The sequence below is a fragment of the Dendropsophus ebraccatus genome, chromosome 11 (assembly GCF_027789765.1).
Source record: "Dendropsophus ebraccatus isolate aDenEbr1 chromosome 11, aDenEbr1.pat, whole genome shotgun sequence".
Classification (NCBI taxonomy): domain Eukaryota; kingdom Metazoa; phylum Chordata; class Amphibia; order Anura; family Hylidae; genus Dendropsophus; species Dendropsophus ebraccatus.
The window spans coordinates 63,572,770-63,595,613 of NC_091464.1; the positions used below are offsets into that span (position 1 = coordinate 63,572,770).

The following is a 22,844-nucleotide window of genomic DNA, read 5'->3' on the forward strand; positions in this document are numbered from 1 at the left end:
TACATAAATCCTGTGCGCGCCGGTGCGCACCGCCGAAAACCTACGCCAGCTGAGGACTGGAGTAGGTTTTCGGCGTACATTTGGGCGGAACGGATGATAAATCGCGCGGACTCTGAGTCCGCGCCCTCCGTTCCGCCCACTTCCCGCCTACTTTCCGCCCCCTTTCCGCCCCCTGGCGTACTCGGCGGAAAGTGCCGATTTGCGATTATTTTATTCGCAAATCGGCCATTTGCGTATAAAATAATACGCAAATCGGCACTTTCCGCCAAAAATCATCCGTCCGCCGGATCATACATGTGGCCCTATATGTTTCAAGTAATTAAAGGGAGAGAGGGACATTGGATGTGTTCCCATCTTCAAAATTTTGATGACAAAGCCAGAAATGGATCATAAGTAGATAAATATCAAGGAAAGAAGAAGACTTCTCATTTTACCACCCATTTTACTGGGTATATCCAGTGAGAGGTGACTATGATTAACTGGCTGAGGTGCCGCAATGCAATTGTTTTTTTTAAATTGCTAATGACTTTGTACGTACTCTGTGTGCTACTTTATGGCTTCAGGGAATGTAGACATAGGTAGTCCATTATACAGCGTGCCATAACACACCATGGGTATGAGTGGTCTGGGGGGAAAAAAATTGCACTATAATATTAAGAAAGTGGTAGGGGCTAGTGAGATCATATTGGTCAGTGGGTGCTGGCCCCTGAAAGATGCCAAATTGCTGCTACATACTGCTTAATCTTTCTGTCTTCTCCAATTTTTTGTGTACATGTTGAATATTGATGGAAATTAATAATTGTGGAGATCACCATACACATTGGATCAATGGTGGCTGATGTGCATATACAATCTTGGCCTGACAACCATCGAAAGCAGTAGTAGTCCAATACTTTGGTTGTCCAGTCATGGGAATTTCAGTTGATGGGAATTTCAGTTCTGCACCAGCTGGAGGGCTGCAGGTTTGACACCTGAGCTCCATAGTGTACGGCCACATTGGTTAACTTTTGGTATTCTCCTTATCATAAGTATAAATACATTCTCTTGTCTCTTGACGGTCGCATCCTGAAAAACTGTGCCCTAATTTTGTGTTTCTGTAAAACTGAAGAAATCCTCTAGACATGAATAAAGATGTTTCTAATATGGTTGTTGCTTGTACTTTCAAGATGTTCTTCAAGCCCCTAATAGTAAACAGCAAGACGCCATAACCACCTGGTTCCCTTCATGACTGGGTACTTACGGGTTGGTAAGTTCAAAGTTATAGGGGGTGAAGAGGTAGCAGTCAAACCCAAAGGTTTCTATCAGTGCTCAGGGCACAGTTACCTATACCCTCCTTGCTCCCCTACCCCTTGCGCCAAGCACTGTCTGTGTCGTCACAAGAACCTGTCTATAGCGTAATCCGACTCAGCTACTCAGCTCAGCTACAAGGAAAATTGGGGGTTGAGATAAAGCCCTTATCTTGAGGATTTTTCATGAGTAGTATTAATAATACACTAAAATGTTTTTTTTATTGTATGTGTATGTATTTATATTTTATTTTGTAAAATTGGAAAACTATTTTTAAATAAAAAAAGATTTAAAAAAAGCATGAAGGTCCTTGTGCACACACTAACAAAAGAAAGCACTTGCAATGGGGACTAATAATACTAAGACCATGTTGGAGGAGCAAGGAGCATAAGTATAGGCTTTTTACTACTAAACTGCACATATTTTGTAACATATATTATCAGAGAACAATGCTTCTTTTTACACATCAGTTTCCCCACCTCCTGAACTCACTATTCACTCTGCAAAAAAATACAAAAAAAAAACCAGAAAATCTATTTTGATAAATGCTGCCTGTAGAAGTGTATGTAGAGAGGAGAAGAGAAGAAGGGTCTGGAGAGAATCAGTGGCAGAAATAGTCAGATAGAAGCTGATAAAATCTCTAATAAGTGTTATATACTCTTAACCCAATATAGGATTCAGAGCTTGTAATGCTCAGTACTGCTGTATAATGTCCTCATTGCTACTGCTTCTGAGGGTGTTCTATATAAATGTAGGGAAACAGGATGCTTTTCTGTGGGGGACATTAAAGACGCTAGTCTATACCAGCTAGATCAAGGACAACTGAAAATTAGGTATAAAACCTGAAGAGGGGAGAACTTGTGAAAATGTCCATATACAAGTTATATAATGGCCAGAAATAGTGCTGCTCCTCATGTATTCACACAGGACAGCTTATCTTTAATCCTTTCTCCTCAGCAAATGTTCCTACTGCACATACTCAGTGCAGTATGAATGTACATATAAGTTCCTGACTGTGAGAGATTTGATGTGTGCGGGACTGCTGCAGTGAGAGCTGTTCCGCACACATCAGTGTCCCGGGAGCCCAGCATAATGACAGGCAGCTGAAATCCTGCAGCTGCCTCTCATTAACCCCTTAAACGCCGCAATCTATAGCGATCGCAATGTTTAAGGTAGTCAGGGACAGGACAAGTTCCTGCCACTGACTGATTGGGACTGGGGGTCCCAATCGCTTGTACCGACGGGCGGGCGTAAGTCACTTACCTCCGTCCTGTCGGTTCGGCGATCTGTGCTTAGAGTCTGCTCTCAGGCAGGCTCTATGCATAGATCGCCGATAACACTGATCTATGCTATGCTATGGCATAGCATAGATCAGTACATGCAACCTAATGATTGCATGTTACACTGTACAATAAGAGTGTAAAAAAAGTGTAATAAAAAAGTTTTTTTTAAGTATTGAAAAAAACCCTTATAAACCCCCCTCCCAATAAAAGTTTAATATACCTTCTTACCCATTTAAAAAATATTTTAAAAAAGAAACATTATATATCGTAGCGTGCAGAATTGTCCGATCTATTAAAATATAACATTATTGTTTCCCCACGATGAACTGTGTAAACGAAAAAAAAAAAACACCAATATATTAATAAAAACTAGAGATCATGGCGCAAAAAAAATGACACCCCAACCAGCCCTGTAGGTGTAGTTTTGGAGTGATTGGCTCCCTTTAAAGGAACCTTCCAAGAAATACTGATGCATTGTGTTGTACTAGTGTAGGGCCTTAGGGGGTGGAGCTTGACACAGATTTAAACAACAACAGAGGTAGGAGTTAAAATCGCCCAGAGTGGTCTTGCAATGGTGGTATGAAAGGTATAGCATAGTGCAACAACATGAGCCAAGCTAGTATACACTTTTAATCATGAACATTGTAATATATATATATATATATGTGTGTGTGTGTGTATATATATATATATATATTGTAAACAAAGTACAAAAATACCCGGGATCAACATACCTCATACACATCTTCCCCCAGGCATGTATTAAACATTTCCCTAAAGAAGTCGTCTCACCTTTAAATCTCCTGCTTAAAGGGAATCTGTCACATTAAAAATGCAGTGTCATGTTATAGTGCAGGGGGAGCTGAGCAGATTGATATATAATTTTATGGGAAAAGATTCCATTAACTTGTATTTTATTCATGTAAACCTCTGTTTAGTCTGGGCTTAGGAGTCCAGTGGGTGGTCCTAATCAGTGACCGCTATATCTCTATATACAGTTATACAGGGAAGGCAGTCAATGATTGAGTAGCACCACCCACTTACATTCTTAGCCCAGAAAGCAAAGGTTTCAATTAGAGATGAGCACAACTCTTCCACACCCGAGTGTGCGGCATTTCATTACCGGTGGCTGAGGAAGTTAGATGCAGCCCAAGGGGTCCTGACAAAACGTATGTATAGATATATTGAGTGGTTCTTAAATGCGGGGGTCCTCACGAGTCTTTAGATGAGAAAAATTTGAGGAATGTTGACATGCGTGGTGGACACAATACAGTCGGGTAAATATACTATATTTATTAGTGAATAAATTAAATACAAAACAAACAAATCTTTATACAAGGGGTAGTAATGCAATACATACAAAAATCTTGAGCCCCATATCGTAGGAAATTGTCGTCCTAGTTGGCTCTACCTAACAAACCAGAGGACCGCTGGGTCGGGTGTCCCTTACACCAGGCGGGATATCTCTTGCATTTGGAGATTTATCAGGTCAGAGTATAAAAAAGATGAAAAAAAAAGTCTTGTACAAAGGGAATTGTCATATGCCTCCCATCAACTATACTATATTTGTGTCCACCAAGCATGTCAACTTTCCTCTAATATTCCTATGGAGTCCTGGAATACATGGATACAGCCATAGGCCATAGGCTGTATCTATGTTTTACAGACAGCCGTAGGGTGGCACTCAACGTCTTCAACCGCACAAATACATCAATGTGCTCAGCCCTCCTGATCTATAATGTTATGCCAGTTTAGACTGATAGTAATAGTGCAAAGTTCCCTTTAGGGTGTGTTCACACATACAGGATCCGCAGCAGATTTGATATCAATGTAGTGAACAATAAGTGAACACAGCATCAAATTGGTGCCACCAGATCTACTGCAGATTCTGTACGGCAATCAGTTGGCTTCTATCTTTCAGGCTGCCATATATTTTGCCTGCAGTGACCACTAGAGGTCACATGTAGAATTACATGGTGGCCAATCTAATGATTCATCAAAATGGAGGCACAGATACGCAGTGCTTCATGGAGTGGGTTACTAAGCGTAGTGCCCTTTCTATGAGATGTATATCCCCAATAGGCCATATGGATAGGGGTTTACGTATTGTGATAACCCCCTAATATTGCACAGGTTATGAGTAGTGTCATTACATCGAAAACGGAAATGTTTTCCCTATAGTCATGGCTGGTTAAGGGAATACAGAGATGACAAATACTACCCCAGGGGGCACATAGGGTATGATGAGCAGTTCTTCCCCGTGGTGGGCTTCATGGACGTGGCACAGAGCCGTCGTTCACTGACATGTCCTCAAAATTATGTACAGAACAGTTAAGTGACTAATGGATCAATATGGAAATGGCACTAATGACAACTTCTTCCAAACCTCCATCTTTGATTGGTGTCTCCATTGTCATCCAACGTCCATAGAAACCATGGGGGGCGGTGTCGGGTAGGAGGGGTCACCACCAATTCTTCACTACAGAGTGAAAGTCTAGAAGGCACTGAGTGATTCATTATTATTCTCCCCGTGACTGATGACTATCCCAAGTACAGTAGCTGTGGATTACCGTAGCAAACATGGAGGTGTTTGCACTTGTTTAGGCAGCAGCTTTATAGCAGTGCTAAGAGTTTATGAGGTTGGAATTCGCTGAAGGGGCTACTGCGAATCACGGATAGAAAGAATCCTGAGGAAAAGAGAACATTGCTGTTATGCCTCCTCCTTCTCTTCTGTCATTTCTGACACAAATGTCAACTGTTCACATGACTCTCCGCACTCCTCAGGGGGCTGGGGGGGCAGGTACGGGGCGTTGGAGAACGGGTTACTGAGATACTGCAAGAAAACAAAGCAAAAGATATAGCTGTAAAGTACAGGCATCAGCACTGGAAAATTCTGAGCTAGCTATCTGTCTATCTGTCTATTAATACAGAATAATAGGGACCCCCTCCCCAGATATGAGCCCCAAGATCAGATCCCAGACTTGACCAGTTATACCCCTTGAGGCTGGGTTCACACTACGTATATTTCAGTCAGTATTGTGGTCTTCATATTGCAACCAAAACCAGGAGTGGATTAAAAACACAGAAAGGATCTGTTCACACAATGTTGAAATTGAGTGGATGGCCGCCATATAACAGTAAATAACGGCCATTATTTCAACACAACAGCCGTTGTTTTAAAATAACAGCAAATATTTGCCATTAAATGGCGGCCATCCACTCAATTTCAACTTCAATTTGTGTGAACAGAGCCTTTCTGTGTTTTTAATCCACTCCTGGTTTTGGTTGCAATACCACAATACTGACTGAAATATACGTAGTGTGAACATAGCCTAAAGTTACAGCTGCAAAAAAAACTGTCGGGCTAGTCAAAAATGTCCATTTTTTTTAGTGCACTGCCCCTCCATCCCTCCTCATTACCAGGAACCCCCCCGGGCAGGATTTTTCCCATTCACCACTTGTGTGAACACTGCACAGGTGCCTTAACAATACAGCTCATGTGCAGTGTTCACACAGGTGATGAATAGGAGAAATTGTTCAAGGGGCATTCCTAGTGATGAGGAGGGCGGGGAGGAGGGACAAGTGTCGCAATCCTAGGGCATGGGTGCTCTAGGCCACGCCAATATGACACAGGGCTGCAAGTTTAAAAGTTGTTTTTTAGGACAATAACTGCATCTTCGGCCGAACAGACCCCAGCACAGATTTTGGATTAAAAGCCGCTATTCAAAGGTACAAGTGGTTTGTGGGGGACAGACTGTGGGTACAGAGTCACTTTAATATTCCATGCTAGTACCTGTGATTAGTCCCTCTAATACCCTGCATTATAAGTACATGATATTTCCTCATTAAATACCCCTGCAAGTGAATTATATACCTCTGGCTAGTACATACTAATGCCCTAGCACTAGTACTCCTAATGCCCTTCTCTAGTACATATAATCACCATCTAATACCATTCCAAGAAAATGATAACACCCCCATATCTAATACCCCAGCCCATGATACCTCCATCTAATACCCTTCCAAGTACAGTCATGGCCAAAAGTTTTGAGAATGACACAAATCTTGTATTTTCACATGATCTGCTGCCCTCTGGTTTTTATGTGTGTTTGTCAGATGTTTTTATCACATACAGAAATATAATTGCAATCATATTATGAGTAACAAAAGCTTATATAGACAGTTAGAATGAGTTAATGCAGCAAGTCAATATTTGCAGTGTTGCGGCTTCTTCTTCAGGACCTCTGCAATTCTCCCTAGCTGCTCTCAATCAACTTCTGGACCAAATCCTGACTGATACCAGTCTATTCTTGCACAATCAATGCTTGCATTTTATCAGAATTTGTTTTTGTCCACCCGTCTCTTGATTATTGACCATAAGTTCTCAATAGGATTAAGATCTGGGGAGTTTCCAGGCCATGGACCCAAAATCTCTGTTTTGTTCCCTGAGCCATTTAGTTATCACCTTTGCTTTATGGCAAGGTGCTCCATCATGCTGGAAAAGGCATTGTTGATCGCCAAACTGCTCTTGGACGGTTGGGAGAAGTTGCTCTTGGAGGACATTCTGGTACCATTTTTTATTCATGGCTGTGTTTTTAGGCAAGACTGTGAGAGAGCCGGTTCCCTTGGCTAAGAAGCAACCCCACACATGAATGGTTTCAGGATGCTTTATAGTTGGCATGAGACAAGACTGGCGGTAGCCCTCACTTCGTCTTTTCCAAATAAGCTGTTTTTCAAATGTCCCAAACAATCGGAAAGGGGATTCGTCAGAGAAAATGATTTTACCCCAGTCCTCAGCAGTCCACTCCCTGTAGCTTTTGCAGAATATCAGTCTGTCCCTGATGTTTTTTCTGGAGAGAAGTGGCTTCTTTGCTGCCCTCCTTGAGACCAGGCCTTGCTCCAAGGAATCTCCGCCTCACAGTGCATTCAGATGCACTCACACCTGCCTGCTGTCATTCCTAAACAAGCTCTGCACTGCTGGTAGCCCGATCCTGCAGCTGAAACACTTTTAAGAGACGGTCTTGGCGCTTGCTGGTCTTTTTTGGGTGCCCTAGAGCCTTTTTGGCAACAATAGAACCTCTCTCCTTGAAGTTCTTGATGATGCGATAGATTGCTGACTGAGGTGCAATTGTTCTAGCTGCGATACTCTTCCCTGTTAGGCCATTTTTGTGCAGTGCAATGGTGACTACACGTGTTTCTTTAGAGATAACCATGGTAACAGAAGAGAAACAATTATGCCAAGCACCAGCCTCCTTTTAAAGTGTCCAGTGGTGTCATTCTTACTTAATCGTGGCAGATTGATCTCCAGCCCTGTCCACATCAACACACACACCTGTGTTAATGGAGCAATCACTGAAACGATGTTAGCTGGTCCTTTCAAGGCAGGGCCGCAATGATGTTGAAATGTGTTTTGGGGGATAAAGTTCATTTTCTAGGCAAATATTGACTTTGCAAGTAATTGCGGTTAAGCTGATCACTCTTTATAACATTCTGGAGTACATGCAAATTGCCATTTTGAAAACTGAAGCAGTAGACTTTGTAAAAATTAATATTTGTATCATTCTCAAAACTTTTGGCCATGACTGTACATGATATCCATCTCTCTTATACCCTCCAAGTTCATCATACCATCCAACACCCCCTCCAAGTACATGATATCCTCTTTAATACCCCACCAAGTGAATATGCAAAAAAAGTACCTCTATGGAAGGACTTAGCAAAGGGATGGCTTAGGTATTTCCCATGTCACATCATCAGACTTGAGGGGGTCACTTAATATGGTGATTTTGGGGGCCTCTTTGCAGGAGCCATCCCTTTTCTAGGCCATTCCCTGGAATCTAATACCCCACAAAGTACATGATACCTCCATATACCACTTCCCATACATGGCACTTCTATGTGTCTAATACTCCCTCCAAGTACATGATACCTCCATCTAATACTCCTCTAAGTCCATGAAATCATACACCTAATACACTTCCAAGTACATGACACCTCCATCTAATACCCAAGTCAGTGTCTTAATGTACAGAAGAAAAGTGAAGAACCTAGAAGAAACCCGGGCCGCACAAACTTATTGAGAATGAAGATGCCCACCGTGCAGAATCAATTTTGGTGGGCCAGACCGGGCTTGGTGTTATAGGCCAAAATGTCACTTATAGTGGAAGACACAGAAGCTGGGTACAAACCTCTTTTAGATGTTCTGGGATGGAATATGATGGAAAGAATATATATCGTGTTATCTGATATCCCTTCACTGTGAGACAGATCAGTAGAAGGGTAATCACAGCTGCAAGGACCATAGATCCGAGGAACAGCACGGCTATTTTCCATGATGGCGTCCTACCTGCAAATAGTGCACAATACTAGCTTTAGGACTTTGATAAAAAGGAAGAAACTTCGGCGCCAGAACTCATATTAGTATGTACGTTCCCTAAGGAACAAGTAAAATTGTTGGATCAGATACTTGCGGCCCTCATGTGCTGAGCATTCGGGACTATAACACTGGTGAAAACAGACTGGTAGGAATGTTGGGTAACTGGTTCTGTATGCCCACACAGCCCTACCTTGCCTCCATCCTACATTCACACATAGAGAGGTGATTCATCTACCTCTGTGCCAAGGAACAAGGGCTCTCAGGCCTAGTTTCATTAAAGTACCAGGGAAGCAGAGCATTGGATTCCTGGAAATGGGGAAACAATTCGGTGAACACACAGAACCAGACGCTGGATACCAAGGAGATAGAAATCCTTGTGTTGTCGTACATGTTACACGTTACACGTTACAATGTGCCATTGTATTCATTTGTTTGTGTGAGTGGAAACCAGGTACAATTCGGCACATAATCACTTAATTCATAAAAAGTTTATTACTGTGCATTTCAGTATCTGTTCTTACTGTTTAATGTTTTGCTCCCCATTTTATGTCCCCTGATGATCTCACAATTTGTAGAGGAAACATGTAGGGACTGACTATCCTATGCAGATTGTAGCTTGTTTGTTTGCAGATATATTGTGGGGAACCTGTTTAGTTTTGAGGGTATTTATCTCTATCGCTGACATTATGGTGAATACATTGGGGGTGTTTTCTCTGTTGGTGTGTTGTCTAGTAGTACAGTTGTAGTATTAGTTGTCTAGTAGTTATGGTGAGACCACTAATTTTTATGTGCTGTCAAGAGTCTCATGGTAATATATATTATATATATATTTATATTATGAATTATAGTGAAACTTAAAGGGGTTAAACAGCAAAAAAAACATGTTTTTTTTTCAAACTGGTTTCAGAAAGTTATATAGATTTGTAATTTACTTCTATTTAAAATTCTCCAGTCTTCCAGTACTTATTAGCTGCTGTATGTCCTGCAGGAAGTGGTGTTTACTTTTCAGTCTGACACAGTGCTCTCTGCTGCCACCCCTGTCCGAGACAGGAACTGTCCAGAGCAGGAGAGGTTTTCTATTGGAATTTGCTGCTGCTCTGGACAGTTCCTGACACAGGGAGAGGTGGCAGCAGAGAGCACTGTGTCAGAGTGAGAAGAAAACACCACTTCCTGCAGGACATACAACAGCTGATAAGTACTGAAAGACCCCCCCCCCCCCCCCCCCCCCCCCCCCCCCCCCCCCCCCGAGTTCTGATGTCGTCACAACTTGGCTGATGGATTTCCCACTGGTGTCCCGTCCAAGTCAACCAACCAAGGGGGATCTCCAGTAAAGGAATCTACCTTTCAACGAGCCACAGTCAAAAGTGACAGGACTTGGGAAATACCCAAACTAGGCATCTATCTACAGACAGCTGTTTCAGGGTATTTGCCCCTCATCATTGTGGAGCAGGATTCTGGCTAGTGGGAGCAAAGCCTAGTAAGCGCATTCAAAAGAAAGATGGTTGACTTCATAGACACCATCACGTGTTTCTCAATGTCAGTGAATCTAGGAACACTTACTAGGCTTTGCTCCCACTGAATGCCCTGTAATGTTTCCTATTCATGTCAATCAATGGGACAGGTCCTGTCTATTTCCATGGAGTTTGCTGTAAAGCATATCAATAAATGCTGTAAAAAATAAGCTGATGGTTGCCTCCATAATAATGTACAAAAAATTATTTTAAAAAATTACAATGAGAAAGTAGAAAAAAAGAATATGTTTTAGTATCTGAAAAAAATCTAGGTGATAGATTTCCTTTAGGTTTTAATGCAATGTGATTCTGAAATCCAGGTACAAGCTGGAGTTTACATACTGTAAACTTGTTTTTCAGGTCAGGTTTTGAATACTCCATTGTATCTTAGCAGCCAGGCATCAACTTCCTTGTCTAAACTGTCTTCACCTGACAACACTGGGTATACAGATAGTTGTATACTGCTGTATAACACTGCATGCGCAGTATGGTCATTGCTCACCATCATCATGGGTTTCCTTGCACATCACAGGGCTAAACTCGCCACCTTTCTCGAATTCAGGCGCATAGGCTTGGACCCTCACACAGTACATGGTCCATGTTTCTAAGTTTTGCAGAGTGTATTGGCTATGTGATGTACTCGTATACAAGACCTAGAAAAGTGTGAAGACAAAGAGGTAAGAGGTACGCATGGCGGGCTCCTGTCCTAAGGCTTCCATTGATGTCAATAGGAGCTTGTGGCAAAGACAAGGTAAAGACCCGATCATGTCACAGTCATCTTTGATGGCCATGATCAGATTTGATCATCAATCTTATCACAGGGCTGTGGCTGTCTATTACAATTCATATCCAGCCCCTGACTACACATACAATCAGTATAGAATATATACATGTGCTAACCATGATGGTGCTAGTCACTCATTACTTACATGTGCAGGGTCCGATTCCTTCCAGTATTCCACCCTATACATAGCGTCGCCATATTTCTCCTTCACTGATCCCCTTTCGGGCCCCATAAGAGGACCTTTGAAACTGACATCCAGGTATCCCGACCTGGAGGACACCGTTACATTTGGAGCTCTGATAATTGCTTGGGAGAAAGAACATTATAGTTAAGGACTATTGTTATAATACTGAATGCTGTTACATTTAGGGTTTGGGTACATAGAGGCAGACAACTGGAAGACCTATAATCTTACCAAGGGACTTAACATGGATTTATATCCAATTCATTAACTTATATCTTTACCAGTTATTGCCTCAATTGCTCTTCCACTTATATTTCTAATGGGGTTGTCCCAAAATGCTAAGTTATCCCCTATCCTTATGGGGGTCCAGGCATTAAAGGGGTACCTCGGCAAAAATTATTTTCAACTGGTTTCAGAAAGTTATAAAGATTTGTAATTTACTTCTATTAAAAAAATCTCCAGTCTTTCCATACTTATCAGCTGCTGTATGTCCTGTAGGAAGTGGTGTATTCTTTACAGTCTCAAATAGTGCTCTCTGCTGCCACCTCTATCCATGTCAGGAACTGTCCAGAGCAGGAGAGGTTTTCTATGGGGATTTGCTGCTGCTCTGGACAGTTCCTGACATGGACAGAGGTGGCAGCAGAGAGCACTGTGTCAGACTGAAAAGAATACACCACTTCCTGCAGGATATACAGCAGCTATTAAGTATGGTAAAACTAGAGATTTTTAAATAGAAGCAAATTATATAAAATAAAATAAATATATATAAAATCTATACAACTTTCTGAAACCAGTTGATCTGAAAGAAAAAGATTTTCACCAGATTACGCCTTTAAGCTCGTCAATATTTGGAAGCCCCAAAAAGAATGAATGGCGCACTAGCAGTACATGTACACTGCCATTCCATTTATTAGAGGGACAACTGACCTCTGTTCTTAGGATTAGAAGGGATTGAAGGAGTCCAGCTAGTTGTCTCTTATTCTTGACAATATGGCAATAACTTTGCATCTCAGCATTACCCCTTTTGACATCTATCCTCTATGTATGGGCTCTGGCTAATCTCCCAGATGAAGGAAACTTCATATCTTATTTACTTGTATAGATTTTTCTAGTTAACCGGGTATCACACTATTTCTCGTGATAAACAGGAAGCTACTCACTTTGTTCATAGGGGTCAAAATGAATTTGCACCCAGTCTGAGTCATTGGGGTATATCCGTGTCTTCACTCGCACATAAGACCGGTATGTAATGGAGGAAGAATCACAGTGCTGCTCATGTGTCACACATATAGTCTTATAATCATCTTTGTTAGCTGCAACATCCCTGAAAGAAATACATTAAGCTGGATATTAGCCCCAACCTTATATAACCATACTACTTCCACCTGGCCGCACCTGCTTGTACTGGGTGTGCCCTGGCTATGGACTTTCCACTCACATGTAGCAAAGCCAAATGTAAAAATAGCATACAAAAGATATAATAGTCACACACTCAATACAACAGGAGTTATATGACACAACAATCGCCACTACTGCTGTTTGTCGCTTTTCACATTGGTATAGAAATATGGTTGACAGGGGTACAACCTTCTTGCTTAGGACCCCATTTCCTCTATATCCTGTGTCTGGTATTTTTACATAAATAAAAGTAGAAGCATAAACGGCAGTGTCACTTACATTTTATACTGCACAATGTACATTACATCACCCCTCAGATCAGCTGGTTGTTTCCAATGTAAATGATTCACAAAGTTGACGGATATCATGGTAACGTTGATGGGAGCAGGGATCTTCCCGAACCCTGCGGGCCAAAAATAATTAAAGTTTCCTTTTCTTTTAATCAAAATTATGTTGGTAACATTCAGGTTCAGTTAATAAGAACTGCAAAAGAAGAAATTGCCTATAAGGCTCCACCCCCGAGGAGCCTCCATCTGCCAACCTCCATCTTCAAATATCTGACAGTGTAAGGATCTGTTCACATCTGTCAGAGCCCCAATCGCAGATTCTGTAGTGTTTTATGGGCATAATAATAAAAGGACACACACCTTAGCAGGATGTGACGGACCTTGATATAAGTCATTGTGGTCTGTAAGGTGTCAGTGGTGTCCGGCACAGCACTATAATTTCCATTCTAAATAGAAGCCACAATGTAGACGTGAACAGACACTTAAGGTGTTTATAATACAACAAAAAAATTCTGCCTTAACATAAACTTAGGTTCTGTGTACTTTTGTAGTGGATTTACATGTGAATTTTGTGGTGAAATTTAAAGCTACCATTTATTTCAATCATAAAAAGTCCACGTAGAAATGTACAGAATGTGACGTGTCAAAAAACGGGATATGAATTTTCATTTTTTGTGAAATTTTCCTTGTAGGTCAATTGGAGATTTGTTTTTTCAATGCAAAATCACACTGGTTTGGATGTGAGAACTGGCAGAGTTGGCAGCTGTGTGTACATGCCCTAAAGTAATGCCCTTTATATTTCCTACCAGGATGGTTGGTGCAGAATGTCTAGCAATCGTTCTCTGTCCTGTCTATGTGACCACCATCTTGCTTCCTATACAGACGTGAATGTTTCTTGTCTACAGGACAGTATAGTTCTAGACCAGGAATAGGGAAAGTTCCGACCTCCAGCTTTACAAAACTACAATCCCCATCATGCCTGCACAGCCTTGGCTTTAGCTGTCCACCCATGATGGAAATTGTATCAAAGATTCCTCATCTCTGTTCTATATAGACATGGAAAATAGGGATCTGCTTTATATTGTATTTCAGACTACTCTTGTAGATATGGGGTTCAGCAATATAAATATGTTCAGTTGATCAGGGTGGTGTGGTGCTCTCCCTATCATGGAGGCACCCCGTTGGCAACAGGCTAGAGATATCTGGCTATCCCGTGTTTTGAGACTCGTAACTGAGGCTCCACGGACTCTTGTTTTGCATATTTAAATTTTTGGGGGCATCAGTGGAGACTCTTGATTGAGTACTTCATTGGAATTTTTTTCGCTGTTCTCCTTGAGTTCAGTGATAACTGTGTTTTGTTGGTTGATTTTTCATTGCCCCAACTAGCCAGAATCCTACCCCACACTGACGAGGGGCAAAAACCCCGAAACGGCTGTCTGTGGGTGGAAGCCTGCCTTTGCAAGCCCTTGTCATGATCGCAATACTCGCACCTTGAGTTAGACATTGACAAAAGGGGCCACCCTGTTGTTTCCCTGTCTATGTTCCAATACTCGCAACCGAGTGCGACTTAAGGGGTTATTTATCAGGGTGGTGTGGTGCTCTCCCTATCATGGAGACACCCCGTTGGCAACAGGCTAGAGATATCTGGCTATCCCGTGTTTTGAGACTCGTAACTGAGGCTCCACAGACTCTTGTTTTGCATATTTAAATTTTTGGGGGCATCAGTGGAGACTCTTGATTGAGTACTTCATTGGAATTTTTTTTCCCTGTTCTCCTTGAGTTCAGTGATTACTGTGTTTTGTTGGTTGATTTTTCATTGCCCCAACTAGCCAGAATCCTACCCCACACTGACGAGGGGCAAAAACCCCAAAACGGCTGTCTGTGGGTGGAAGCCTGCCTTTGCAAGCCCTTGTCATGATCGCAATACTCGCACCTTGAGTTAGACATTGACAAAAGGGGCCACCCTGTTGTTTCCCTGTCTATGTTCCAATACTCGCAACCGAGTGGGACTTAAGGGGTTATTTATCAGGGTGGTGTGGTGCTCTCCCTATCATGGAGGCACCCCGTTGGCAACAGGCTACAGATATCTGGCTATCCCGTGTTTTAAGACTCGTAACTGAGGCTCCACGGACTCTTGTTTTGCATATTTAAATTTTTGGGGGCATCAGTGGAGACTCTTGATTGAGTACTTCATTGGAATTTTTTTCGCTGTTCTCCTTGAGTTCAGTGATTACTGTGTTTTGTCAGTTGATCTCTTGGAAAGTCAGGACTCAGCTTTATAAAGTTTTGGAAAGTTGTAGTTTCTAGTAGGATGATCTTATAGAATTCTGACGGCCAAAAAACCTGAAGAACAGAGGAGGACACTACCATCTCATCCAGCTAAGGAAATCCATCACAGGTCTAGACTAAGGTACATGGAGGCTCATCGGCAAATACTGTATATGGATGATGATCACAGCCACATATAGGAGAGGGGGTTCTCATCTGATCCTTCTCACTGTCATGAATGGGTAATGGAGATGGCCAAACATGTCTTCTCTTCTGGTTGGGGTTGCTAAACAATCATCAGGAGACACTCTTTTCCCAGAGGTTCCAGATAAAAGCAGTGTATGATCAATGACTACAAGAATTAGAAGAACCCGACCTTAGTAGAGAAGGCAGGTAAAGTAGATGGAGCCCAAGACACCAGAGATTCCAGTAAAGCCTGCCATTTATTAATATCACCATACAATTTATAGGCCTTACAGCCTCCCGGGACCTTTCGTAAGACAAACACAAGAACAACAAGTGTGTCTGCCAAGATACATAAATTAACACTTTATTTTACTGGATGCTCTGGTGCCACGGACTCTACATTGTCTCCAACCAGGCAGAAGACTAGAAGTGGTGCATGGAACGATTTTACATGAAGGGAGGGTAGACGCTGAGGGAAGCCCAAAAACTCTTGTGATATGTATCCTCCCTATTGATATTAGATGGGTGGGCATCTCAGGGGGAAATCATAGCGGCAATGGCGTAGAGAATACTGCAGCCTTATCTTATTCACGTGACCAAACAACCCCTATATCCACCATAGCAGCTCTTACATGCTATGGGATCAATGTCATTTGTCTGCACAAGGTGCGGGCTGTGACAGTGTATGATATGTAGGAATGTCTCTGAGATGACAATAACCATAAAACTTCATTTTTCACAGGGACAAAAGTTCAAAGGATGTTATGGTGCGGCCGGGAGACAGTTAATCAATAACTAAGATTGAACATTGAGATTCAGGACGGCTGATTTCCGATTTCTGGGTTCCATTTTCTATGTCATGATTTTTTTTGTTGCATGAAACCATGCATGAGGCTAATCCAAAGGCCCTCCCTGTCTCTCCATAAGTCGGGGGTCCCTGAGGTGAGACTATGATTAGACCTTCATGTCATATACCCCTCCACCCATCACTCACATGCATTCTTTTGTTTCTGGCACAATAAGAACGTCTCCCACCTCCGGCCCCCGATACACTTCCTGCTCGACACATCCTGCCTTGTGATCTGTCACTAACATTGTGCTAACTGTATGTAGACAACACAAAACTAAATTTAGGCACCATATATTATGTTATTAACTTGAAGGCCTATGATCTGTTCCCTGTATAGCGGTATTATATGACAATGTACAGTATTAGGCACTCCATGACCACTATTATTTCACTGTGTATAGTATTATCATTCAATCACTGTACGGCAATATGATTTGACAATATATAGGATTATTATTTTAACAAAGATAGTATTATTATTTAGGCACTCTATAGCACTACTGTAGTATTATTATTATTTGGTCATGGCACAATTGCTTGACACTCTATGGCACGATTATTTAAAGGAAACCTGTCAGCCAGGTCAGCCACCCCGGACCCACCCCAACCCTGGACAGGGCCTGGCATACATACCGGCTCCTGCGCTTCCCGATTTCGGTCTCAGTCCCACCGCTGAGATATGGCAGTCACCTCCTCTGCGCGCTCAATATGCACATGAGCTGAGATGAGTCCGATGGCCATAGGAAATAACTGGAGCATATTGAGTGCGCTGATGAGCCAACGCCATATCTCCGTGGTGGGACCAAGACCTCGAGCGGGAAGCGCAGGAGCCGGTATGTATTCTGGGCCCTGTCCAGGGGTGGGGTGGATTCAGGGGGGGGCTGACAGGTTCCGCTTAATATTGTATAATGTTATTCTTTTTATTATTATTATTTAGGCAGACTATTAGTAGATAATGTACAGTATTGTATTATTATTTCCGTACACTAGAGCACTATTGTTTAAAAATGTATAGTAATTTTATTGATGCAGTGTATGGCACTATTATTTAATAATGTATATTATTTTTTTTATTGTATACTTTAGGTACTTTACTGTACTAATAAATAATATATGGTATATTTATCAATGTAGTGTACAGCATTAATATTTTACTTATAACACTCAGAATTGAAGAATATGATGCACTGTATGACACTATAGATTGATGTCAGTGCTTTTTTTTTTTTTTTGCCTCCACCAATCTTAGTTTTGCACCCCATCCCCAAAAAGGTAAAGCTAACCCCCCCCCCCCCCCCTTTTCTGGATTTTACTTAAAAAAATTTGTGGAGGATCTGGCTGACCACCTGAGTACTTACGATATAATAATGCGCTCCAAAATTCTAGCAGAAAGCAGCCGTATTAGAGCCAGTCATTTCCATTAGGGGGTATTTTTTATGGGATAATTTGGGATGTATTTCAAGGGTTGCATTAACAATTCAGCGATCGTGGCTGTACAATCATTGAATCATTTAAAAAGCTCTTATACGCCGTGGGTCTGCCCGTCTTTAAGGACCCTAAAAGTGGAAATGTCCTTGTTCCAGTACACTGTGCACAATGTAGGCCATGTTATTGTCACCAAAGTCAACTTTTTTATTTTATTTTAATTATTATAAAACCCCTTTAAGAGCCCTCATACCTACTAATCAGTGATGATCATTTTTCTATTAAAGTTTCACAGTCAGAAACTGAGACAGGATAAAACTAGACCAGATAGGAAAAAATGACACAAAAGTGACCTATAGCTTACAGTAAATAAGTGAAATTTCACGTCTCTTAACCACGCCCCCTTTTAGATAAATGGAAAGTGTTTAAAACACATAATAAACTTGGCGGCAAGTAAGTAAATTTCTAAAAACAATTTTGGTACATTTTTCTTAATAAATCCCCCCTATATATGTATATAATGTAAAGTAACTGAGAACATAGTCTACAAGATACAATGTTCCCCTTGTAGCCACCGCATGAACCAACCAAAGTGGCTGTCCCCCCGTATGGAGGAATACAGAATAATATACCTTACCTGGGATCCAGCAGCAGACAAAGAGAAGTAGTCCATAGTAGTAGTCCATGATGGGAGTGCTGCGGGTGCTATCCTGTATACTGTCACATCATGTATGGACGCCGTATGTAAGGACACTCAGTGACTTCCTCATTTTTCAGCTCTGGGCAATTGACACACAGTTACAGGAAAACACTAGCAGCAAGTCACTAGAGGGAGGAGACTGCTGCCGGCTCACCACACTCTCCTATGTTATCAGCTCGCAGGTTGTGCACGTCAGTACGAGAGCACTGAGAAATTCCATCATGAGGAATAGAAAGTCTGGAACAAGTGGCGGTGGCGGACTGGACCCTTCCAGCTCTCGAGCTATCGGACTTTGTTTAGAAAATCTCTGCAAAACGCTAGCTAGACTTTCCTTCACCCAGGGCACAGGTTAAGTTTGCCATCCTAGATCAGAATTGCCCTGTGTAATAGCGGCTTTAAAGGGGTTATCCAGCGCTACAAATACATGGCTACAAGTCCAACCCATAACCTAATTGTGGTAATCTTGAAGAAGGAAAAGGTCCTCATGAGGTATATGCCAATTGGCCCATACCAGACAAAAAAAAAATCAGCATAAATCTCTGGATCAAAGTCCTATCATCCGAAATCCAGTAACCATAGCTTGTTATATCTTTCAAGGAAGGTATCCAGTAACCTCTTGAACACAGTTCTATCATCTCACTGCTTTTACAGTAAAGAATCTCTGTATGAGATGATGTGAAACCTTCTTTCATTTAGTCAAAAAGGATTTTCCCTTGTCATTGTTACAGGCCTGGCAGAAATTCACGTCAACCAGCAACTTCCTACTGGATCAATAATTTTTGTGTTTATGAAGAAAGTCCAGTTGTTTCAAAACCATTGGAGCTGGATCCTTTGGAATGAATAATTACCAGATCATTGTGTTAAAGGGCTAGTCTGGCAAAAATATTTTTCTTTCAAATCAACTGGTTTCAGAAAGTTATATAGATTTTTATTTATTTACTTCTATTTAAAAATCTCCAGTTTTTCCATACTTATCAGCTGCTATATGTCCTGCAGGAAGCGGTGTACTCTTTTTAGTTTGGCACAGTGCTCTCTGCTGCCACCTCTGTCCATGTCAGGAACTGTCCAGAGCAGGAGACATTTTCTATGGGGATTTGCTACAACTCTGGACAGTTTCTGTCACAGACAGAGGTGGCAGCAGGGAGCACTGTGTCAGACTGAAAAGCCTGCTTCCTGCAGGACAAACAGCAGCTGATAAGTACTGGATGACTTGTGACTTTTAAATAGAAGTAATTTACAAATCTATATATCTTTCTGAAACCAGTTGATTTGAAAGAAAAAGATTTTCACTGGAGTACCCCTTTAAAGAATTATTGGCTTGGACTTGACAAGATGGGTTTCTGCTTGTACAGAGTTAATAGAGGAATGGTTACATATTCTTTACTGCTGGGGGACTTTCCTCAAACAGGACTTATGAATGACATTCACCATTATGGGTAAATGAAAGGAAAGTCTATGTACTGTCCAAATTTTAGAGAAAATAATTGCAAGTTTTATTAAGGTCGTAGCTTATTTCTAAGAAGAAATATACAGAAAAAGACCTGGTGCGCTACCCAGGGGGTTTATAGGAAGAGTTGTCAAGGCAGCAGAAGGTAGTGGTCTCTTGGGGCAAAGTCTGTTAGGGATATCACAAGTGGATTTCTGGATGGCTGACTCTGCAGATCCTTCCTGTGGAAAAGGGGGGGGAGTGTGTGTGTGTGTTTGTGGGGGGGGGGGGGTCACTGTTTTATGATGTCTGGCGGTGTACCTGTAACAACTTACCTTCATAATAATGGGGGGGGGGGGGGGGGGGGTAGAAGATAAGAGCTACCTGTGTCCTTTTGCTTAACCCCTTATGTACTGCAGTGTGTAAGTGACCCAATGTTTACTTACACGCTGCAACTCAAAAAAGGGTTAACAGGCAGAAGACAAAAAAAAACTTTGCTTACCTGCACTGATAACCCCTGATCTCTGTTCTCACTGCCTGCTGTGCAGAGGTCAGGGGTAATCAGTGCACCAGCAGTAGAGCAAAGATTTCCTTGTCTTCTGAACATTGGGTCACTAACACAGTGGAGTACATAAGGGGTAAAGCAGAAGATAGTCTGCTCCTGAACCTACAGTGGGGAAAAAAGTATTTAGTCAGTCACCAATAGTGCAAGTTCCACCACTTAAAAAGATGAGAGAGGCCTGTAATTTACACCATATGTAGACCTCAACTATGGGAGACAAAATGAGAAAACAAATCCAGAAAATCACATTGTCTGATTTTGTAAGAAAAAGTATTTGGTCAGTAACAAAATTTCATCTCAATAGTTTGTTATATATCCTTTGTTGGCAGTGACAGAGGTCAAACGTTTTCTGTAAGTTTTCACATAGTTGGCACACACTGTTGTTGGTATGTTGGCCCATTCCTCCATGCAGATCTCCTCTAGAGCAGTGATGTTTTGGGGCTGTTGCTTGGCAACACGGACTTTCAACTCCCTCCAAAGGTTTTCTATAGGGTTGAGATCTGGAAACTGGCTAGGCCACTCCAGGACCTTGAAATGCTTCTTACGAAGCCACTCCTTCGTTGCCCTGGCGGTGTGCTTCGGATCATTGTCATGTTGAAAGACCCAGCCACGTTTCATCTTCAGTGACCTTGCTGATGGAAGGAGGTTTGCACTCAAAATCTCACGATACATGGCCCCATTCATTCTTTCATGTACCCGGATCAGTCGTCCTGGCCCCTTTGCAGAGAAACAGCCCCAAAGCATGATGTTTCCACCCCCATGCTTTATAGTAGGTATGGTGTTTGATGGATGCAACTCAGTATTCTTTTTCCTCCAAACACAACAAGTTGTGTTTCTACCAAACAGTTCTCCCTATACTCTTCTGGATCATCCAAACACTCTCTAGCAAACCTCAAACGGGCCCGGACATGTACTGGCTTAAGCAGTGGGACACGTCTGGCACTGCAGGATCTGAGTCCCTGGCGGCGTAGTGTGTTACTGATGGTAGGCTTTGTTACATTGGTCCCAGCTCTCTGCAGTTCATTCACTAGGTCCCCCCAGGTGGTTCTGGGATTTTTTCTCACCGTTCTTGTGATAATTTTGACCCCGCGGGGTGAGATTTTGCGTGGAGCCCCAGATCGAGGGAGATTATCAGTGGTCTTGTATGTCTTCCATTTTCTAATTATTGCTCCCACAGTTGATTTCTTCACTCCAAGCTGGTTGCCTATTGCAGATTCAGTCTTCTCAGCCTGGTACAGGGCTACAATTTTGTTTCTGGTGTCCTTTGACAGCTCTTTGGTCTTCACCATAGTGGAGTTTGGAGTCTGACTGTTTAAGGGTGTGCACAGGTTTAAACAGGTGCCATTACTACAGGTAATGAGTGGAGGAAAGAGGAGACTCTTAACCTCTTCCCCCAATATGACGTCCAGGGACGTCATGAAAAGCAGTGGCAGAATGCATCATGACGTCCCTGGACGTCATGCTTTCCCTGCCTCCCCCCTCTGTCCCCAGGTGAGATCGGGCAGCAGGAGGAGGCTGTGTCACACAGCCTCCTCCTGCTGCCACTGCCCGGAGGGGAGCCGCGCTCCCTCCGGGCAGTTAACCCCATAAACGCCGCGGTCAATGCGACCGCAGCGTCTATGGGGAGATTCAGTGTCCCCCGCCGATCGGGCGGCGGGGGGAGGCTGCAGAACGCTGCCTCCCCCCACCGCCACTCAATCTGTGTCCCCCGGCCCCCTCCCCTCGTCCTCCGATACCGGCGGATCGCCGCTACTACCGTTTTAGCGGCGATCCGCCGGTATCGGGCATTACCGGCACTGCCGATAGTTTTCATCTCCCCCCACCGTGAATCCACGGTGGGGGGAGATGAAAAATTTCCCCTCAGACCCCAGATCAGCCCCCCGATCACCCTACCCGGGCGGCCATCAGATCCAAGATGGCCGCCCCCATCCCTGCGAACAAACGATGTTTGTTCGCAGGGATGGAAATGAATTAGTGATCAAAGCCCCATGCTCTCCGCCACCGGAGGTAGCGGAGAGCATGGGGCAGTGATCGGGGACCCCCCCGTGTGGTCCTGGAGCAGGCGATCGGCGGTATATACTATATACCGCCGATCGCCTGTTCCCCGTGATCAGCACTTTTTATCCCCTGTCACCATAAATCATTGGTGACAGGGGATAAAAAGTGTCACCGTGCCCCCCCCCAAGTCGCCCCCCACCCCCCCAGTCACCCCCGTCCCCCAGTCACCCCCCCTTCCCCATATACTCACCGGATCCACGGAGCTCCGTCCTCCTTGACGTCCAGGCTGATTCTGAAGTGCGCATGCGCTCCAGAATCA

General features: G+C 42.9%; 1 protein-coding gene across 2 annotated transcripts; it reads right to left on the minus strand.

The window, feature by feature from the left end:
* Window positions 1–3,182: 3,182 nt before the first annotated feature.
* Window positions 3,183–18,642, minus strand: IL10RB (interleukin 10 receptor subunit beta). Of its 2 annotated transcripts, XM_069945855.1 has the most exons (8): window positions 18,477–18,632; window positions 13,471–13,556; window positions 13,103–13,226; window positions 12,586–12,749; window positions 11,387–11,547; window positions 10,960–11,110; window positions 8,759–8,916; window positions 3,183–5,403 (listed from the first exon to the last, which is right to left on the minus strand). In XM_069945855.1, exons 3-8 carry the CDS (start codon window positions 13,189–13,191, stop codon window positions 5,281–5,283), a joined length of 846 nt encoding a protein of 281 aa, XP_069801956.1. In that variant the 5' UTR covers window positions 13,192–13,226; window positions 13,471–13,556; window positions 18,477–18,632; the 3' UTR covers window positions 3,183–5,280. The 2 variants fall into 2 exon arrangements, with proteins under 2 accessions (XP_069801956.1, XP_069801955.1); XM_069945854.1 differs by lacking the exon at window positions 13,471–13,556 and having other exon boundaries at window positions 18,477–18,642.
* Between the last annotated feature and the right edge of the window lie 4,202 nt (window positions 18,643–22,844).